At 44.9% G+C, this 19,409-nt stretch overlaps 1 protein-coding gene across 1 annotated transcript in view; it reads left to right on the forward strand.

Moving 5' to 3' along the window:
* Window positions 1-19,409, forward strand: part of RPTOR (regulatory associated protein of MTOR complex 1) — a 245,836-nt gene that overhangs the window by 59,825 nt on the left and 166,602 nt on the right. The window contains exons 3-4 of the mRNA XM_019515638.1: window positions 385-543; window positions 9,337-9,483. Coding sequence (XP_019371183.1) covers window positions 385-543; window positions 9,337-9,483 — 306 coding nt within the window. The remainder of the gene's footprint in view (window positions 1-384; window positions 544-9,336; window positions 9,484-19,409) is intronic.

The following is a 19,409-nucleotide window of genomic DNA, read 5'->3' on the forward strand; positions in this document are numbered from 1 at the left end:
CAAGGGTTTCAGACTATCTGACCTTAAATTTGTCAGTATTGTGGGAGTGAACATTGTCCAGTCTGAGCTTCAGGCATTGTAATTTAAGTGGGGGGGGAATTGTGCAATGGGAAAAAGGAGAAAACTCTTTTGTGGCAGACTGGTATTTTTTTAAGAAAAGAGTATACATGTTTGAAACTGTTGAGACGCTTGGGAAGTTAGAAGTAAGCCCTGGACACGCGTGCACGGGGCAGGTGGTAGTCAGGGAGAGTTTATCAGGAGTGTGTCATGAGTATGCCTGTATGTACTTGTATTGCAGACAGGTGTGCATACAACATGCTGCGCTGCGTCTCAAACACATATGTGCGTACAATTAAGCTGCTCATTTGCTTTTTTTCTGTGCAGGCCCGGTACAAGCAGAGCCTTGATCCCACTGTGGACGAAGTTAAGAAACTGTGTACATCCCTGCGTCGAAACGCCAAGGAAGAGAGGGTCCTTTTCCACTACAATGGGCACGGGGTGCCCAGGCCAACGGTGAATGGGGAGATCTGGGTCTTCAACAAGGTGCGTCATCTAGACACACAGTTAAAAACCAGTAGGTGAATACTTATCCCTGCAGAATGGAATCTCTTGGTGCTTATGAGGGAACAAGTGAATTTTCAGGATTTAAAATGGCCTCATGAATATTTGTTCCCAAACCTGATTTCTGTTCTGTTTCTTTCTTGACCTTTTGAAGTTTTCTGCTAGAGCAAACATCTTATCCTTCTGCCCAGAAGGGCTAGATGCATCTTCTTCCTGGTCCTCAGTCATGCTGCTCCTGAAATGATTAGAGGGATCATTACAGAACAATGAAAGGTGCTATTTCTGAGTGACTTTTTCCTTTCAGATTAGCACACCAGCTCCCGTCAGACGCAGCGCTAAGGATGGAGCTCTCCTCTCAGGCTTGGCTTCACTGCCTTGTGTTACAGGCTCCACTGTAAACCTCTCAAAGTGGAATTTACATGTGAATAGGCACTTTTTATGCCATGACAGTATAATACATGAGGAAAAACAAAAGAATGTTTTCAACTCCCACTTTAAATGGATCAAGAATTGTGGTGCCTGTGGGTACAATATAGTAGGCATCTCTTGTCTTCCAGGCTTTTGTCGCACTTACAGTAAGACAGGCACAACTGGGCATTTTCATTGCTTTTGCATCACCTACTAATACAGAAGTGTTTTCCCCAGTTACAGTGGACTTTATAGCTCTGACCAATTATGTAAGGAAATGTACTTTGTGTCTCTCAATAATGCATTTAGCACCTATGCCAAGTGAATAGTAGAGAAGAGGGTCTTATTCCAATATTTATTTGCAGGCTTGCTGCAGTTGCAGTTGAGATTTCTTGCCAGCAGCTGGAAGCAGCATCTGACTCTTGGAGAACTTGCACCCATTATTATACAATTTGCTTCTGTTTTGTTTTTTGGGGTTTTACTGAGCCAAGAACTAAAGTGCAGTTTTGTTTCTCACATTTGCTCTATGTTATTTTGACAGTTGGAGAAGAATTCAATCGTGATTGTAAAACAGTGTGGGGGGGAAGGGTGGGGAAGAAGGTGCAGGAAAACAGCATTTGATTCCAGTGCGTGTACATTGGAGGATTGATTAGCATTCAGCCCACCATTTTAATGACTCATTTTAAAGCTGAATTTGGTGTTTAAGAACAAATAACAGTGACCTTCTTCTTACTTAACAGCCAGTGGGTAATAAATAAGACAGAAATAACACTGGGCAAAATGTGTTACACATGCAAGAGAAGGAAATTACGGCTCAGTGAAGTTTGTGTATTGTGCCAAATGCATTATTAAGAACTTGTTGGGCATATGCCAATGTGCTTGCAGTATCAGCTGGTGTATTCTGATGAGGACGCCACTGGCGATTAGGAGGAGAGGCCTCTTCTGATTTATGGCCCAGGCTATGTAGAAAAAATTGACCTGTATTAAAAAACAAACAAAAAAAAAAGAAGAAGAAAGGTTAGGGGATTGAAAATTAATAGCATTTTCTCTGTATGTTACCAAATACTGTCTCCTTCATCAAAGGGAAGAGCTCTAGATGACTTGCCTTATCCAGAGAAGGATTTTAGAAAAATACAGTACAAATGGGGAAAATAGCACTTTTTAGAGATAAGATCTAAAACCATGAGTTTTAGGACCTGGTAAAAGCTAATAAAGCTTAATCATAGAGGATCATAGAGTAGTACGGCTGATCCTTTTGGGCTGATGATGTTTAACTCTGTCTGTCAGGCTTGAAATGGGCCCCTGGCATAGAAACCCTTGTGAAATTCCTAAAATTCACGTTATAATGCTGCTGGCCTTTGCCAAATGATGCGTGAAAATGTCTCTCTTATAATGGCTACATGGCCAAAGTTGTGGGGTATTTATTGAATCCAGCCGAGGGTCCAAAGGATAAAAGAACATTACGTAATTTGACAACCCTCTCCAAATGTTCGCATGTGCCAGCACTTTCAGTCTCCGTATTGAATTTTTCCTCCCTTAAAACGAAGCTGCTGCTCTGAGTCTGGTGGCTTGGTGGCTTCTCCCACCGCATTGATTCCTCTCTGTTTCATACGAAGCACCATATGCGTGAGCAGCCTTTTGGCTTTCCAGACAGCCCAGGTTTTGTGGGACATGCACGGGCTGATGCTTGCCCATTCCTGCAGCCGCCAGAGAACGTCGTGTCGGGCTGCATGAACAACTCGGTAGTGGCTCACGGCTGCCAGCAGTTGCTCTGGTACATGTTGAGCAGGCAACCAAGACCTCCGTCTCTGCTCTCCTGCTGGATCAATGGGGAAGGAGCAAATGGGAGCTGTAGGAGGGAGGTGATGGCAGCAACAAGGGGAGAGACCCCAAAGCGAGAGGGCTTTGCACTGACTCCAGGTTTTTTCCCCAGCTCTGCATCATTTCTGCACACCCAACCCACACACACCGGACAGGTCGCAGGTGCCCCCTCCACCAGCTCCCCCAAAATGCCAACCCTGGCTTCCTTTTTTCTGAAAACCCCACAAACCACGCTGGTGCCGGACCATTCTTGTCCTGAGTTCCCCTGCTGCTGAGCGTGATCCCATTTGATTTTATTTTGCTCTGCGTATCCCTAGGTACCACCACAAATCCAGCTCCCCAGCACGTTAGGTACCTCATTCTGCACCCTCACAGTTGCCAAGTCCTGTACAGCTGTCTTTTCCTTCTGCTACAGGCAGGTTGTACGATCTTAAACTGTTTCAAAGACCATGTCTGTAAAATAAGGGCCAGAGCAGTGCCTCATGGGGTGGTGCTTTCTGTTATTATAGGGGAGGCTGATCCTGGTGTTGTACTGTAGAGGCTGTTACAGCCCGTGAGTGGTTTTGGATGGAAAGACTCTGTTTTGAGAGTGACACCTTGCAGGAAGCTTGTTGGAGCGATCCAGTCTTCCCCTTTTGCCAAGATTAGTGATCATCATGAGGCCTGAAGGTTAGGGAATGCAGGGAGGAGGAGATACGAGGGAAATGCTGGGGGACGCTGGAGAATGGGAAGTTAGAAAATCACCCATGGAGAGGGAGATGGGCCTCATAAACGCACCACTTGGTTCTGTCAGCCTTGACTTTCAGGCTTTGATTGCATTCTCCGTCTCCCCTTGTCACCTTCCAGGTTTCTTATCTTTTTCTTTCTTGAGTTATCGCTTGCTAGATTTCAGTATGATTCTGTATAATGAACTGATGCTTCCCAGAGCATGCTTTTTTTTGGTGGAAAAATATATCATTTGCTCCTAGTCTTCAGGTGTCATAGGAAGGCAGCAATTGCTTAGTTGACAGCTGGGAATGTTAACTTGGAAGGTGTACACAGAGCAAGGAAGCAAGAGTGTATTGCTCTGAAACATTTTCCCTTTTGCAGCAAAGATAATTTAAGAGCTCAAAAATATTTTAGGAGGCCACCACATGAAGTGGCAAAGATGCAGAGACTGCAAACGAAGGCCTTATTGTGGTGGTGGAGAATGGCCATCCAAAAATGTATGGCTAATAATTATCCCCTAAACTTAAAAGAGATGTTTTGAAAGTGCCCCAGTGATCTGTCCACACCACAACTGATCCTGCAGCAAGGTCTAGGCTCTGGATTTCTAAGGGAAATATCAGCCTTGTGTGCTAAATTATTCAATCTTATTCTGAAAAATAAGATCTCCCAGTGGTTCACTTATGCAGTTGATTGAAATCTAGTTGGTACAATCACTGGCAATGGGACTGACAGACCGTTGTGTGTCCCCGGGATGCCCTTGACTAGCGGTGTTCCAATTCTGCCCTTTATTTTTGCCTGTAGAATTGCAGCTCTCTGCCAGAGACTCACAAATTATTTCCTTGTCCTTTAGGAGACCACTAAATTTGCAATGGCTCTGTGACTCCAAGAACTCTTCATTTTATGGCACGGCTATATTTATAAGAGATTAAGCATTATATATATTCTGATATGTAGATTAAAGGATAAAAGCTTCAGGAAGTATTATTTCAGACTGATTCACTTCAGCCAGAAAGCCAAATCTCAGTTGCTTTGTTTTGTTAAACAGAGTTCAAATCCCCTGGGGGATCGGCCTGAACCCGGAGAAGGCAGCACAATTCGGAGAAGACTCTTAAACAGCTAATTGTTAAATTAACTTGATTTTCAAAAACAAGCCTGCGTCCCTCCATACACACATTCCTCTGGTTTAATTTTTCATAGCTCTTGTTATGTTGTGCTTGCCATGGGATAAATGCCTTTGTGGTTAGCTTAATCTTTCAGGGCTGACTTATGAAGCCAGCCTAGTTTTTTGATGCTTAATCTAGCTTGACAGATAAAGAGGAAAGTAATAAATAAATAATCTGAAACCCATCTTTGTTCATCTTTTCTTCTGAATGGAAACCTGGTTTTCTCTCTGCACTTACTAGGAAAAGAAGACAATTATGCTTAGTCCCTCTTTCCTCAGTGCCCTGGGCTAGGGTGTCTGGGAGCATCTGGAAGGTGTCTTCTCTCTCACCATGGCTTTCCCTAGGATTGCTTCCTCCAGAAAAATGTTTTGGCTCCCTAACTTTGCAGGAGGAAGCAGAGCCTTTGTAGAAACATCTGTAAATATTTCCAATTGTGGTAGTTTTTATTTTGCCGCAGCACAACAGTTCACTGCAGCATGATAAAATGTTGTGCTCCTCCAGGCCAGCCTTTGAAGGCTTTGCAGTGCTTTTAATTTTGTTTTGCAGCTTCATAAACACGGTGTCCCCTAATCAGGGAGTTGGGGAGATAATGACATGCCTGGAAATACCTGGGGATGAGCTCCCATAAGATGCCCCTACAGGACTCCTTTCCTGATTTTAACTGAGTGATCCAGGAGGCTGTAAAATCCAAGTAGAAAAGGAACCTTCTGGAGAAGCATTTTGGGCTTGATAAGATCTAATCTTCCAACAGTCTCATCTCTGATATGGAGTGGGAAGAGGAATTGCACCACACTGGAAGGAAAATTATTTGTGAGAATTTTAGTTTATTTTTGGTTTGGTTGCTTTTACCTTTTTTTAAACTGACACATGGGAAGCATGCACAGGCAGAAGCTAGCGTTATGTAACCGAGCCCTTTGGTAGCACACGAAGCATATGCAGCTCCCCCAGCAGTAATGCACACATTCATCATTCCTGACTTGGCTTCAAGCCTCCAAGAAACTCGTGTTGGTTTTTAAAAACATGTTTTTGCATTGATCACTGTTTAATTACTTCTAAATCTCTTCTAGAGTTACTATACTGTAGGATCCTGAATAGTGTTCAGTGATGTAATTTAGTTCACCTAAGGCTTGATGGGAACTGGAGTGCTGGATGCTTAATATAAGGGGGGCAGGATGGAAATCTGTCTGTTTAAGCTGCTTACTGCTTTCTGTTGGAAAAGTTGCTTGTGAGCTGTGAGAAGATCAAGCCCTTCCCCATGTGCAGCAGAGGTTAGAAAAGTGCCTTTCTTGTTCCATTGTTCAGGGGTGTTGGTTATAGCCATGTTGGTTTAAGGACATACGCAGAAAAGGGTCTTCCTAATATCTTCTATTAGACCAACTAAATAGCTGGAAATACGTTCTTTGCAAGCTTTCAGACACAAGCACCCATCACTTATTCCATCCTGGAGAGCACGCAAACACCAGCAGACTCTCCCTTTGCCTGAGGGGAGGGTGTTTTTGCCCAAAAGCTCGCAAAGAACAATTTTCCCAACTATTTAGTTGGTCTAATAAAAGATATATCCCATTTTCCTAAAGAACCTTGTCTTTCTTGTTCCATTAAATTGTGTTCAGGTCTTGCTGAGAGGAAACTTTTGCTAATTGCCATTTCCCTTCTCTTGGGTGTGTTCCTCAGGAAACTTTTGGTGGTCTGCCAAAAACGCTAAACATGAATCTTTTAAAACTTCGGACTAATGCTCTCCCTGTAGCAGCACTGGCAGGCACTTTACTGAGAGTGCTTGAAATCAGCTGTGGTGAAGGGGGGAGAGCTGTCCTGCCCTTTCTCTATGTCCCCCGCGAGCCCTGGCTCAGCTGAAATATTGGGCATTCGGTTGAGTTGTGAGCAGAAGTTGCAGTTGTGGCTTCTGGCCGCTGGAGTCTACTGTGGCTCATTGCTTTAGGCCAGCTGGCTGCACGTCTTACACTCAGCAGGTGCAAGATCCACGAAGAGCTGTCCATAGCCCAGCTCAGCTGCAGAAATCGGCCTGCCTTTGGAGTCTCCCCGTCTAAACCCTAAGCAGGTGCCCTCTAGGCAGCGCCAATCCTGACTTCATGTCACCACTAATGCACACGTTGGTGGTGCCAGCTGGGCAGCAGTTGGCATGTCAGCCAGTCTGGACTTACGTGCCTGCTCTGCACCATGTCTGGACACTCCTCTGCACCCCTCATTTCTCCACCGTCATACCCGCACCATGTTGTAACAACCCTGGTCGCTCCTTGGTGGAGGGTTAATTGACAGCTTGCTGGAATCGGTAGTCATGGGCAAAGTGTTCGTACATCTGCATACTGTGTCACATGAAGCTGTGCAAAACTTGGCAGCTGTTTGGATTTGGCACGTGGCCACAGCTGCCTATTTCCACCCCCACATCCTCTGAGGGGATTTCATCAGTTCATAGGTAGGAGAGGGAGGAAAGGAACTGGGTTGTCATCTATTCAGTTCTCCCCTGGATCTGATCTAATTATTCAAGGGTTCATTTCCTCATCGGAGAACATTGCACAGACTCCCCAAGACCTATGGGGAGGAGTGGACCACGTTTTTACTGACTTGTTTGACCTCACAGTTTCCCTTGTTGCCAGCTGATGTGGTTAGTCCTTTGGCTCAAGAGTTAAACATTTCTTTTGTAAGGGTGAAGATTCAGGGTTCACATTGATATGTGAGGTGGAAGTTGTTGAATGTAACACAATTGGTTTTACCTTTTTCCTTTAAAGAAAATAAATTCCAGGTGATTCTATACAAAAACCTGTTAACAAGAACGTGCTTAAGTTGTTAGGTCAAGTAGGATTGTTAGATGTCCAGTTCCCTGTGCAATCCCAACTCTTCCTCTTGTCCATTTGCATTATGATCTCATCTCAAATTATATTAGCTCATACTTGTTTTCAAGAGGTCCCCTGCCCCTTTCAGTATGCAGGACGAATCAACAGGGAGGAGAGCTCGAACTCAGTCTGGCTTTTTCTCATGTTTACCAGATTTTGCCACATAACTTACTTTTAACAGTTTGCCCGTGGCAGTGATTCTCACCCAGGGTGCTGAGATCCTTTCAGGGGTGCCACACAGTGTTAGCAATGCTTGGTTTGCAAACATGATTCACAAGATAAGTCCAAATATTTCAAATAGAAATCCATAGCTGTGGTCTTGCTGAGTTCTTTGCAACAGGAAAACTGCTCTGTTATTTTTCTGTCTTCAAAAAATGAGTGAAAACGAAGAGCTGGCATTTTCTGAGGGGTCCTGTGAGTCTGTCCAGGGGTGCTTGAAGTCTAAAAAGTTTGAGAGCCACTGGCCTAGGGAATGGTTTTGTGAAGATGCAGTAGACCTTAGCTTAGACTGCAACCATATTTCAGTAGAAGCCTTCATACTTAGAAAACTAGTTTTGTCTGAAAATTTTCACATTTATTTTGAAGATAAAGAAGAGCATCTGCAAAGTCTGAAGAACATCCTTCAAAAGGTTTTAGAGATATTAATAACTTTGGGGATTTTTAAAATTACTTTTAACATTTTTGTCTCACTGTATCTCATAAATGGCTTATGATCACTTCAAACTTTACATATAGATAAATGTCCTTGAAAATTTGAGCGCCGGACAAGTTAACTTATTTTTTTGTGATGGGTATTTTAAATCTCACTGAATTTAAATGGGAATTATGGACCCAGCAGTCATTCCTTTGCTGTTCAGGATTGTTTTTTGCTGTGGATTTCAGGGCAGCAGGATTGTATGCTATATGTGTGTAAGAGCATGTTGCCCTCTGGCTGCAGCTTGGTAAGAACATGTAAGTTTTCCTATAGGCAGTAGTTAATATCTGTCCTAGGCTGAAGTGGTAGAGACGGGTGGGATTTTTTTTTAGAAGTGAAGGATCAAGCTTCATTCTCAGTTCTTCCAACTCGCTTTTATATGGAGAGGGCATAGCCTCTTTGGTTCAGGTTGCAATGGCTGTGCTGTTAGAAGGTTGAGTTCTGATCCTTCTTGTCACTCAAATGCTTTCAATTTTTAATGAAAAAGAGCAAACACATTACACTTGTAGAAAGTGAATTTGTGGCAGCGGTGTTTAGTTTGAGCTAGGCTTTGTGGTGTTTAGCTTTAATTATTGTAAAAGTTGATCAAAAGATGTTTTAAAGGCTGCAGTAAACCCATGTAAAGTCACATTAAGCTAACATAAGGAGTGGCTGCTGATGGTCAATCTAGCCTTAAATAGCTATACTGTTATGTAGACCATTTCTGGTAAAAGTTATTTGATGTTAAATTAAATTTAAGACCAACCTGTTTCCAAAGTTGAAGCTTTTATAAATTGTTGCCTGTGCCTGGTATCAATATGGCAAATGCTGAAGATGATCTGGCATTTAATAGTCCATATTTAAGACCCTTAGCATAGTTCAAAGCAGCTTTTAGCAGGCTTTAGAATGGTTAAGTACTTGCACTAACTTTTAGTAAAGCAGATGGAGCTGTGATAAAATCTCTTTGTGCATTTATGCTTTTGTGTGGAATATGTGGTTGCCCTGTATAATGATGAGTAGAAATACAGGCCAGCTTTCCTTGTGCAGTTCCCAAATGCCTGTCTTGTATTTCAGTGCATCAAAAGCACAGCTTCTACTGTCAGTTCTCCTTCTCTGCATATGTCTGATCCGTGTTTTTTGTTTCCTCTTACAGAACTATACTCAGTATATTCCACTATCCATATATGACCTGCAGACTTGGATGGGCAGTCCTTCTATTTTCGTCTATGACTGCTCCAATGCTGGCCTTATTGTCAAGTCATTCAAGCAATTTGCACTACAGAGGGAGCAAGAGTTGGAGGTGAGACCTTCATGAATTGCAGAGATTTTCTTTGGGCTCACTTCTGCCTCTGCTGCGTTTCCAGGATCTTGGATTTTCTGAAATCCTTGCTATGCTTTCGGATCCGGCTTCCTATCTACTTACAGGGAAGCAGGTTTGAGCCCTCTACAAGGCTCCTGGCTGAGAAAATAAATGTTTAGAAAACGGAGTGAAAAAGCAAATTGATTTGGAAATAGTCTTGCCACCCCCATCCAGTCTTCCTGGCGCAGTATGCCATTCCCATTATAGTCAGAATCATTTTTAATGCAAGTACTAATTAAGTGATAACGTTAATAGAATCAGTTTGTACCCTAATAGTCTTTACTGCTGAGATAAATGCTAAGGTGAAGCAGACCCATTTATTTTAGATGCAGTAGACTGGTAGCTGGGTACAAATTTAGATGCTGTCAGTGTTTCTGGCTGTTGTATTAAACACACACATGTTAAACTAAATGATTTAAAACTGGTACACCAAGGAATTGTGGTTGGTCGCTTCCATTTCACTGCATACAAACATGCAGGAGTTTGTTTCTAATGAAAAGCCGCCTTTCACTGCCAGTTGTATTAGCATTACATTTACTGGAGTAGTAAATATGATGCTGTAAAGAGGATGCTTTCATTTCGTGCCATGGTACAGCACCTGTGAGGAACTGGATTGTGTTTGAAGGAAGGAGTCTGACTGGATCATTCCTTTAGGCATTAGCTCATCCAGAAAGCACAGGTTTAACAGATTAGTTTCTTTAATTTTCATAGCACAAAGTCATTTAAATCATTTTTTAACTTCCAGCAAGAGTCAGATGACTCAGGCACAATACTTTGGCTTTTATTGCAATATATGGCTAACTTCAATTTTTTTTTTCATTGAAACCATGTGCTGAACTTTGTGGGGACGTTCTCGCAGGCAGCAAAGTCTTGTCCCCACTCCGTCCCCCTCAATTTCTCTGTGCAAAGCCCAGTCTGATACAACAGCTTAACATTTGAGAGAGAGGCATTTTGGGTTCTTTCATCGTCCCATCTTTTTACAAGCAGTAGCAACTCTGGTCATGGCACCAGCGTTTGTAAGTTCTTAGCCAAAGAAGAGCATGATGCTGAAACCTGCAGAGACGTGTGGTGGTGGGACAAATGGCTGGTTTTTATGGGGCCCTTCCCTGACTTGTAATTTGTTTACTGTGCTCCTTAGATCTCCCTTCCCTCTCTGTGCATGACTCAGTCTGTCATGTTCCTCGTTTTCTTCTTCTGTCTGTAGATTTGATCCTGTTGGGTTTTCTATTCTTTTTTCTCATTCCCTTCTCTCCCTAGAGTCTGGATTTGAGCAGATTTAGGAAGGTGCCTTGCTGCCTTCCTTTTTCCTGCTTTCCCTCTTTGTTGGTTTAGCCCCCTTTTCCCCTGCATTCCCCACCCCCCATTCTCTTTTCTTGTGTGCCAACTGGGCCCTCAAGTGACTTGAGGATATTCCAAGAATAAGCTACTACTTGCTATACCACTTGGCTACACTCTTCTGTTTAACAGAGATAGAGTGGTCAGTGTGCACAGCAGGGAAAGGCAGTGCAGTGGTGGGATTTGGGAGTCAGAGGAATTGCTGCAGTGCAGGAACATGCCATACAACAGCACCATTGCAGCACAGACGGGTAGGTGGGCCAAGGACCAGGTCCCTCAGGCCTCTAGTGAAACTGGAACAAAAGTCCAGGGCACGTAGCAAGGGCCCAGGCACACACTGGCTCATCCCGAGTATTTGCTCATCACACACAAGTTAACAAGGTAGGTGCTTGGGAAAAAATTAGTCTTTGCTATCTCCCAAAAAAGGACAGTCCCTCTGATTTTTCTGGTATTTTCATTGCCAAAAACTTGTAAGTCCAAGTAGCACAAGCATTGTTGGTGTTAGTCTACTTTTTATAGTGTAGGGTGGAAGTTGTCTGCTTATGAAAACACTTAGTTTTCCAGGTTACAAGTCCAGTGTTCCTCCCTTGCTATCTTAGATTTGAGTAGATGCTGTATATTGCTGAGGACTAGTTCGCTAAGGGAACTGTTAAATTTTATTCAAAGTACTCGGCCCAGAAGACTTTCATACATTCTGTTTAGCAAACTACAATGCCTGCAGTTTCTTATGTATTAAATTTTAGTTCTCAATGCAGAAGATAAAGTAAAAATTAAACTAAAGGCTATTTCAGGTGGCAAATCAGCAACAATGTAAAATTACACTGTATGTTTTATAATTAGCTTGGATTTTTATCTTGATGCTTTTCTTTTTAATTAAGATCCTGTGTTATTCCATTAAGTTTAGTGTTTTTGGCTATTGTTCAGATGGTCGGTTGCATAAATAGCGGATATTAAAGGCACAAAATCTGGTTGCAGTTAATATCTCAGAACATTTGTTTATTTCAGAAAATGTTGTTTCCTCTTTAGAGCAGCGACGGGTCCAATAAATTGAGGACTGAAAAACTGAACTGCTCACATTTGTTGCCTATGAAAACCTATGTATGCATGTGCCTGAAAAAAAACCTGACCTGCTATATCATCAACTCCTGGAATATTCTGATTTGCAATAGTAAGGGATTAGGGGATGGTAGTTATTTTTATGTTTCTTGGTGCAGATGCTTTTCGCTGACCTTCAACGAAATTGTCCAAGGATTTCAGAGAGATCCAATTGTTTATGTGTATTTATATGCAAAAATGTTTAAGTAACCCAGAGCTACTTAGATATTTCTATTGTGCTTGTCCTGGCTTCTGTGTGCTCATTATTGTTACCTTTTTCTCCCTATACCTCTCTTCAATTTTCGTATTTTCCAACCCCACTTATTGGATCATATCCTAAGTTAAATTCAGTTTGGGAAGGAAAGCCTCATGCAAGTCCCCGTGCAGTCAGTGAGATCTTTTCATCAGCCTTGGCCTGTGGGATTCTCAGAACAGGCTGTGTCACTTGGTGCATTTGTACAGATCCCAGGCTTTTGTGGCTCTGATACTGAGTGGGGTCTCTGGGCAGAACAGAGATATGCATATTACATAGTTTCATAGTTTCATAGTTTCTAGGGTCGGAAGGGACCTGAGCAGATCATCTAGTCCGACCCCCTGCCATGGGAGGAAGAGCATTGGGGTCAAATGACCCCAATAAGGTGGTCATCCAACCTCCTCTTAAAAACCCCCAGGGTGGGAGCCTGCACCACCTCACCTGGAAGCTGGTTCCAGACCCTAGCTGCCCTGACTGTGAAGTAGTGCCTCCTGATGTCCAACTTAAACCTTCCCTCCGCCAGCTTGTGACCATTGTTCCTGGTCACTCCTTGCGGCGCTCGGGGGAACAGGGACTCCCCCAGCGCCTGCTGATCCCCCCTAACCAGTTTATAACAGGCCACAAGATCCCCCCTCAGCCTTCTCTTTTGAAGGCTGAACAGGTTCAGGTCCCGCAACCTTTCCTCATAGGACCTACCCTGCTGTCCCTTGATCATACGAGTGGCCCTCCTCTGGACCCTCTCGATGCTGTCCACATCCCTCTTAAAGTGCGGCGCCCAGAACTGGACGCAGTACTCCAGCTGCGGCCTGACCAGTGCCGCATAGAGGGGGAGGATCACCTCCTTGGACCTGCTCGAGATGCATCTGTGGATGCACGACAAGGTGCAGTTGGCCTTCCTAGCCGCCTCCCCACATTGCCGACTCATGTTCATCTTGGAGTCAATAATGACTCCCAGATCCTTTTCCACCTCCGTGCTGACAAGAGGGGAGTTCCCCAGCCTGTATGTGTGGTGCCGATTGTTCCTCCCCAGGTGCATCACCTTACACTTGTCCGTGTTAAACCCCATCCTGTTCTCCTCCGCCCATCCTTGTAACCTATCTAGGTCCAACTGTAGCCTGTTGCTCCCCTCTATTGTGCCCACATCCCCCCACATCTTAGTGTCATCAGCAAACTTGAACAGGGTGCTTTGCACCCCCTCATCCAAATCACTGATGAAGATGTTGAACAGGGCGGGCCCAAGGACCGAGCCCTGTGGGACCCCACTTCCCACGTCCTTCCAGGTCGAGAAGGACCCATCCACTACCACCCTCTGGGTGCGACTCTCTAACCAGTTGGCGACCCATTGGACTGTATGGGTGTCTACGCCACAGTCCCCCAGCTTCCTAATGAGAATGGGGTGAGAGACAGTATCAAAAGCCTTCCTGAAGTCTAGGAAAACTATATCCACTGCCACCCCTGCATCCAGTGATTTAGTGACCTGGTCGTAAAAGGCCACCAGGTTGGTCTGACAGGACCTGCCGCTGATGAACCCGTGCTGGTTGCCCCTGAGCATGCAGTTCCCTGCAGAAAATACATGAAAAGAACATGATTAGAGTTGCAGTTGAGCATTCAAAATCAAGAAATGCTGGAGTTAAGGTTGTCTATGTAACCTTGATGTAGTGTTCTTCTGCATATGTCTTGTTATACAGCCTTTTACTTACACAATGACACATTGTCTGCAGCCATCCCCAGTTCTCCTCCTTCTTCCACCCACCCTCTCTTTCTTCTCCGTCCCCTTTTGTTCCTTTGTACAGCTCATCCTGGAATAACCTTCAGTTCTAGTCTCCCTCTCCCATAGTCCTTGTCCCTCCCACCCTCCTCCTACCTACCCAGTGTCCTTCTCTTACCTTGTCTGCAGTCAGATCAGGAGCTCAATTGTCCCTGCGGCTTAGGCACCAGCTGGCCTGGGAGTGGTGGCCATTTGGTGGGAACACAAAAGAGACATGTTTTGGTGCCTAGCCCAGAACTGCCGTTGCAGGGAAAGTCCTATTCAACTCCTGAGCAAACAGCAGCTAATCAGCTTTTGATTTTTTAGGTGCCAGAAACAGATGTTGAAGTTCCATTTGAGACTCGTTATTCTTGAACCTCTTGGCCAAGAGTTACACGTGTGAGCGCAGGAAGCAATGTGTGCACTTGTGGTGGATGGGGTTTTTTTTTGCTGCCTCTGGAAGAATTGCCATAATGCTGCACCTCCTCTCTTACCACATAGGAGATGTGGAGATAATCACTGAGTTGGTCAGGAAATGAATGAAAGATATTTACAATGAACCCAAATGGTCATCGCTGCACGTTAAGTGTTTGCAGTTTTCATTTTGTAGAGAACGTAGCAGTATATGGAGAGTTAAGAAGTTCAATGTGAATTCAGAAACTTTAAATACAAAAATGAAAAAATGCTCTGACCAGCCTTCTCTTCTAGGGGGAAAAGTAGGACGGTGAAGGAAAAAAACTGCAAGTAAAAAAGTTATTATGCAATGAACCTTAAATGGGTAACGGAGTGTGCCGAGATGCTTTACGTATTAGATGACTCTCTTGGGGCTATTGGAATCCTGTAGCTATGTGTACGTGTTTATGAATTAAACAGTTCTCTTCAATGAACTTGTCATAATCCACCCAAAGTCCCCTTTCAAGCTTGCAGAAATGCATAGCAGAGAGGGTTGCGTTTATAGTAATTTTTTATGGAATCAAAGAAAATTCAGGTTGGAAGGGACCTCAGGAGGTCACATCGAGTCCAACCCCCTGCTCAAAGGAGGACCAGCCCCAGCTTCATCATCCCAGCCAGGGCTTTGTCTACCCAGGTCTTGAAAACCTCCAAGGATGGAGATGCCACCACCTCTCTGGGTAACCTGTTCCAGTGCTTCACCACCCTCCTGGTGAGAGTTTTTCCAGCTCCATCCTCTTTGCAACCCCTCTGCAGGGAGTTGAAAGCTGTTGTTAGATTCCCCCTCAGTCTTCTCTTCTCCAGACTAAATCAGCCCAGTTCCCTCAGCGTCTCCTCCCAAGTCATGTCCTCCAGCCCCCGACCATTTTCATTGCCTTCCATGGGACTCTGTCTAATTTATCCACATCCTTTCTGTAGTGGGGGGCCCAAAATTGGACACAGGACTCCAGATATGGCCTCAACAGTGTCAAAGAGGAGAAGAATCACTGCCCTGGACCTGCTGGCAATGCTTCTTCCAGTGCAGCCCAGGAGGCTGTTGGCTTCCTTGGCAACAAAGGCATGCTGCTGGCTCCTGTTCAGCTTCTTGTCCCCTGTTGCCCCCAGGTCCCTTTCTGCAGAGCTGCTGCCCAGCCTGTCGTCCCCAGCCTGCACCGGTGTATGGGATTGTTCCCTCCTAAGCGCAGGACTTTGCACTTGTCCTTGTTGAACCTCATGAGATTTCTTTTGACCCAATCCTCCAATTTTTCTAGGTCTCTCTGAATCCTAGCCATACCCTCCAGTTTATCTACTGCTCCCCCCCAGCTTAGTGTCATTTTCAGACTTGCTGAGGGTGCACGGCATCCCATCTTCCAGGTCTGTGATGAAGGTATTGAACAAAACCAGCCCCAGGACCAACCCCTGGGGGACTCCATTGAATACCAGCTGCCATCTAGAAATTAAGCCATTGATAACTCTCCTTTGAACCTGACAATCTAGCCAGTTTTCTATCCGCATTCCAGTCCGCTCATCTAGCCTGTACTTCCTTAGCTTGAATGCAAGAATGTTGTGGGACACTACCAAAAGTTTTGCTAAAGTCAAGGTATGTCCCATCCACTGCTCTTCCCACATCCACAGAGCCAGTCATCTCATCATAGATGGCCATGAGGTTGGTGAGATGTGACTTGCCCTTAGTGAATCCATGCTGAATGTTCCTGATCACCTGCTTTGTGATCCCGGTTTGTCTGTCTTCCTGATTTTAGTTAGTTAAAGTTCTGTGTTAAGCATTTTGTCTGCCTCCTCCTACCAAGCAGTACTTGACTCAGGTGTTCAAAATCCAGAGTTAGGTCTCTCAAGCCTTCCTGCCTTCCCATTCGATTTGCAGTTTGTCCAGAGACTCAATCTTAAGAGATCCTGTCCTAGTTTGAAATGTGATTGGCAGCACCTAAGAGTGTATTCTGTCGTGGTTGAGTTTTAACTCTATTTTGAGGCCACCAGCATATAAGCCACAGGTACCTCTGGCCTCAAAGCAGGAGCTCAAGGGATCATTAGCTATGTTTTCTTAGTCACTTGGGGCATTTTGCTGGGCAGCTGCCCAGACGTCCTGTAATGCCAAGAGAGTCTCCATTTCCTGCTCCCATCTGTCTTCCAGAATTTCTCCTTTGGTCTAACGGAGGCAATTTATAATCTAACAGACCATTAATAGGTATGAAAGTGGTGATACCCCTCCAGCCTTTTTGCAAGATGTGACCATTTCCTTTTCAGTCTTCCAAAAGCCCACCCCATGGATAATCCAAGACAACTCAGAATAAAGTCAAACTAGAATAAAGTCTTTCCTCCTGGCTGAGCATCCAGTGGTAAGTGACCTAAGACAGAAGTGCAGACAGAAGATGATTAGAGGCTTCAAGAAATGAAGAATCTCAACATTCAAGAAATGCTTGGATGCTTATCTTGCTGGGATCCCTTGACCCTAGCTGACTTCCTGCCCTGGGGCAGGGGGCTGGACTCGATGATCTTTGAGGTCCCTTCCAGCCCTAACGTCTGTGAAATCTATGACAGTAACAACGCCCATGGTATTATGAGGAGCGAACACGGTCTTGGTCATTTTAGCCAAGGCCTAAGTTTCTAAACATCCCGGCATCATGGGCCTCCCCTGAATACTGCACAGGAATACTGCTGAGTCTTCCACTGTCATCAGTTAGCCTTGCTACATGATGGAGACTTACCCTTTCCTGTTAAGGATTTATCCAGGTGCAGGGGCAAAGAATAGTCAGTCAAGTGGGTGATCTTGGGGACAGGAGTAATAGTAACAGGCTGAAGAGTAGTGCGTCTGAGGACTAGTGATAAGAATTTCTGCTAGAAGATGCTTAGAAGTTGAGCATCCTGCACTACATTACTATTTTGGTTGTATCATTCCGTGAACACAAAGCTCATTCCTTTTTCTCGGCATGAAGCTTAAAGTTTGTCTCATTTCTTCAGTGACTGAGCCCCAGAATAAATGAGGGTTTGTGTGTGGGGCTAAGGGAAGGGATCTGGAGACAACTGCATAATAGATACTTCCCCCGAATTGTGTGTGGTACATCGTTGCGTTTCAGAGGCCCCTCCACAGTAACATGGCAGGGTAACCCAAGCATAACATGTGGGCACCAGAAATGACTTTGCAGAAAGAAAAGAGCAGCAAGTCAGACCCTGAAGTGAGGGAAGGGACAGACTGAAGAGAACGTGAAGTCTGGGTGCAAAGACGTGCTTATGTGAAGAGCTGCATAGATGCATGGGATAGAAGAAAGCAGACGTATTCCAGAAGGAAGAAATGTTTCCAAGTACCAGGAGTGGAAAGATCTCTTGTCTTAAATCCCAGTGGAAACATGGCAGTTAAGGGGAAATGTTCGTGTTCGACAGGATGGCTGTTCCAGAGGGAGATAAGGGGCAAGGGCAGTAGCCGCAGTTCAGAGTGTGCTGAAAACACTGAATCCAGCTCGGCTATAACTGCCTTTTTGAGGAGCTGCGGTGGGAGGGAGACAGACATCGTTCCTTTATAGCTTCCTCTTTCAACCAACTAGAATACAAGCGTTTGAGTTTGTAATGTCTCTTTATTTTCAAGATCTTACTGTTTTTCAAAGCATTGAGGTGGATGCTAGCAGTGTAGCTCCTTCAAGCAAAAACAATCCCCAGTTATCTGCTCATCACTGGCTTGTGCGTCATCATGATGTTAGCCCCTTTCTTGTTTAGAAAAGCATGGCTAAAGGACACTGGGATTCTTGACTATCTTCCAAGGGTGTCTTGGGATTTTTTTTTCCACCTGGCTGAGCAGTTAGGACCTTGGTTTAGCAACTCATCTGAAAGGCGGCCCAAATAAAAACTTTCTCCTAAATGACCTCTACCTGACTCAAGAAGCCTATGGGCCAACGAGAGGCAAAGCGCTGCTTGACTTGGTACTGGCTACTGGGGATGACCTAAGCGGCGACCTAGTGATCAATGGGAAGCTGGGTGACAGCGACCATGAGCTGATCACCTTCAGCATCCGCCGTAAAGCTGGCAAGTCAGTCAGCAACATGGAAGTCCTTGACTTCAGGAAGGCCGACTTTGATAAGCTCAGAAGGCTGGTCAGTCAGGCCCTAAGGGACCGTGACCCCAAAGGGAGGGGAGTTCAAGAAGAGTGGTTGCTCCTCAAGGGAATGATCCTCAATGCACAAGCTAAGTCTATTCCATCTTGGAGGAAAGGCAGCAAGAGGGCACAGCAGCCCCCCTGGCTCTCCAGGGACCTAGCAGACCTCCTAAGGCTAAAAAGAAAGACCTACAAAGGATGGAGGATGGGATTCACCTCCAAGTAGGATTATTTTCCACTGGTCCAGTCCTGCAGGGAGCAAACCAGGAAAGCCAAGGCTGCAACTGAATTCCAACTAGCTTCGAGCATCAAGAATAATAAAAAGTCCTTTTTCAGATATGTGGGGAGCCGGAGGAAAAGCAAGGGCAACATTGGACCCCTGCTGAACCAGATGGGGCAACTGACAACTGACGCCCAGGAAAAAGCCAATCTATTAAATGGGTACTTTGCGTCAGTCTTTCATCAGTACCATGGGATGCCTGTGCCTGCTATGGGATAGGCGGTCCGGGTAAGGAAGATCCCCTGCCCTCCATTAATGCTGACCTCGTGAAGGAACACCTTGAGAAGCTGGATACCTTCAAGTCAGCTGGCCCTGATGATCTACATCCCAGGGTTCTCAAGTAGCTGGTGAGCATCATAGCCCAGCCCCTGGCACGGGACTTTGAGAGCTCCTGGCACTCTGGTGTAGTGCCTGAAGACTGGAAGAAGGCCAGTGTGGTGCCTATCTTCAAGAAAGGAAGGAAAGTGGATCCGGCTAACTATAGGCCCATCAGCCTGACTTGTATCCTGGGGAAGATCTTAGAAAAGTTTATTAAAGAGGCCATCCTTAATGGACTGGCCGACGCCAGCATCCTAAGGGATAGCCAGCATGGGTTTGTTGCGGGTAGGTCTTGCTTGACCAATCT

The sequence above is a fragment of the Gavialis gangeticus genome, unplaced genomic scaffold (assembly GCF_001723915.1).
Source record: "Gavialis gangeticus isolate Ggan-Ray unplaced genomic scaffold, GavGan_comp1, whole genome shotgun sequence".
Taxonomy (NCBI): domain Eukaryota; kingdom Metazoa; phylum Chordata; order Crocodylia; family Gavialidae; genus Gavialis; species Gavialis gangeticus.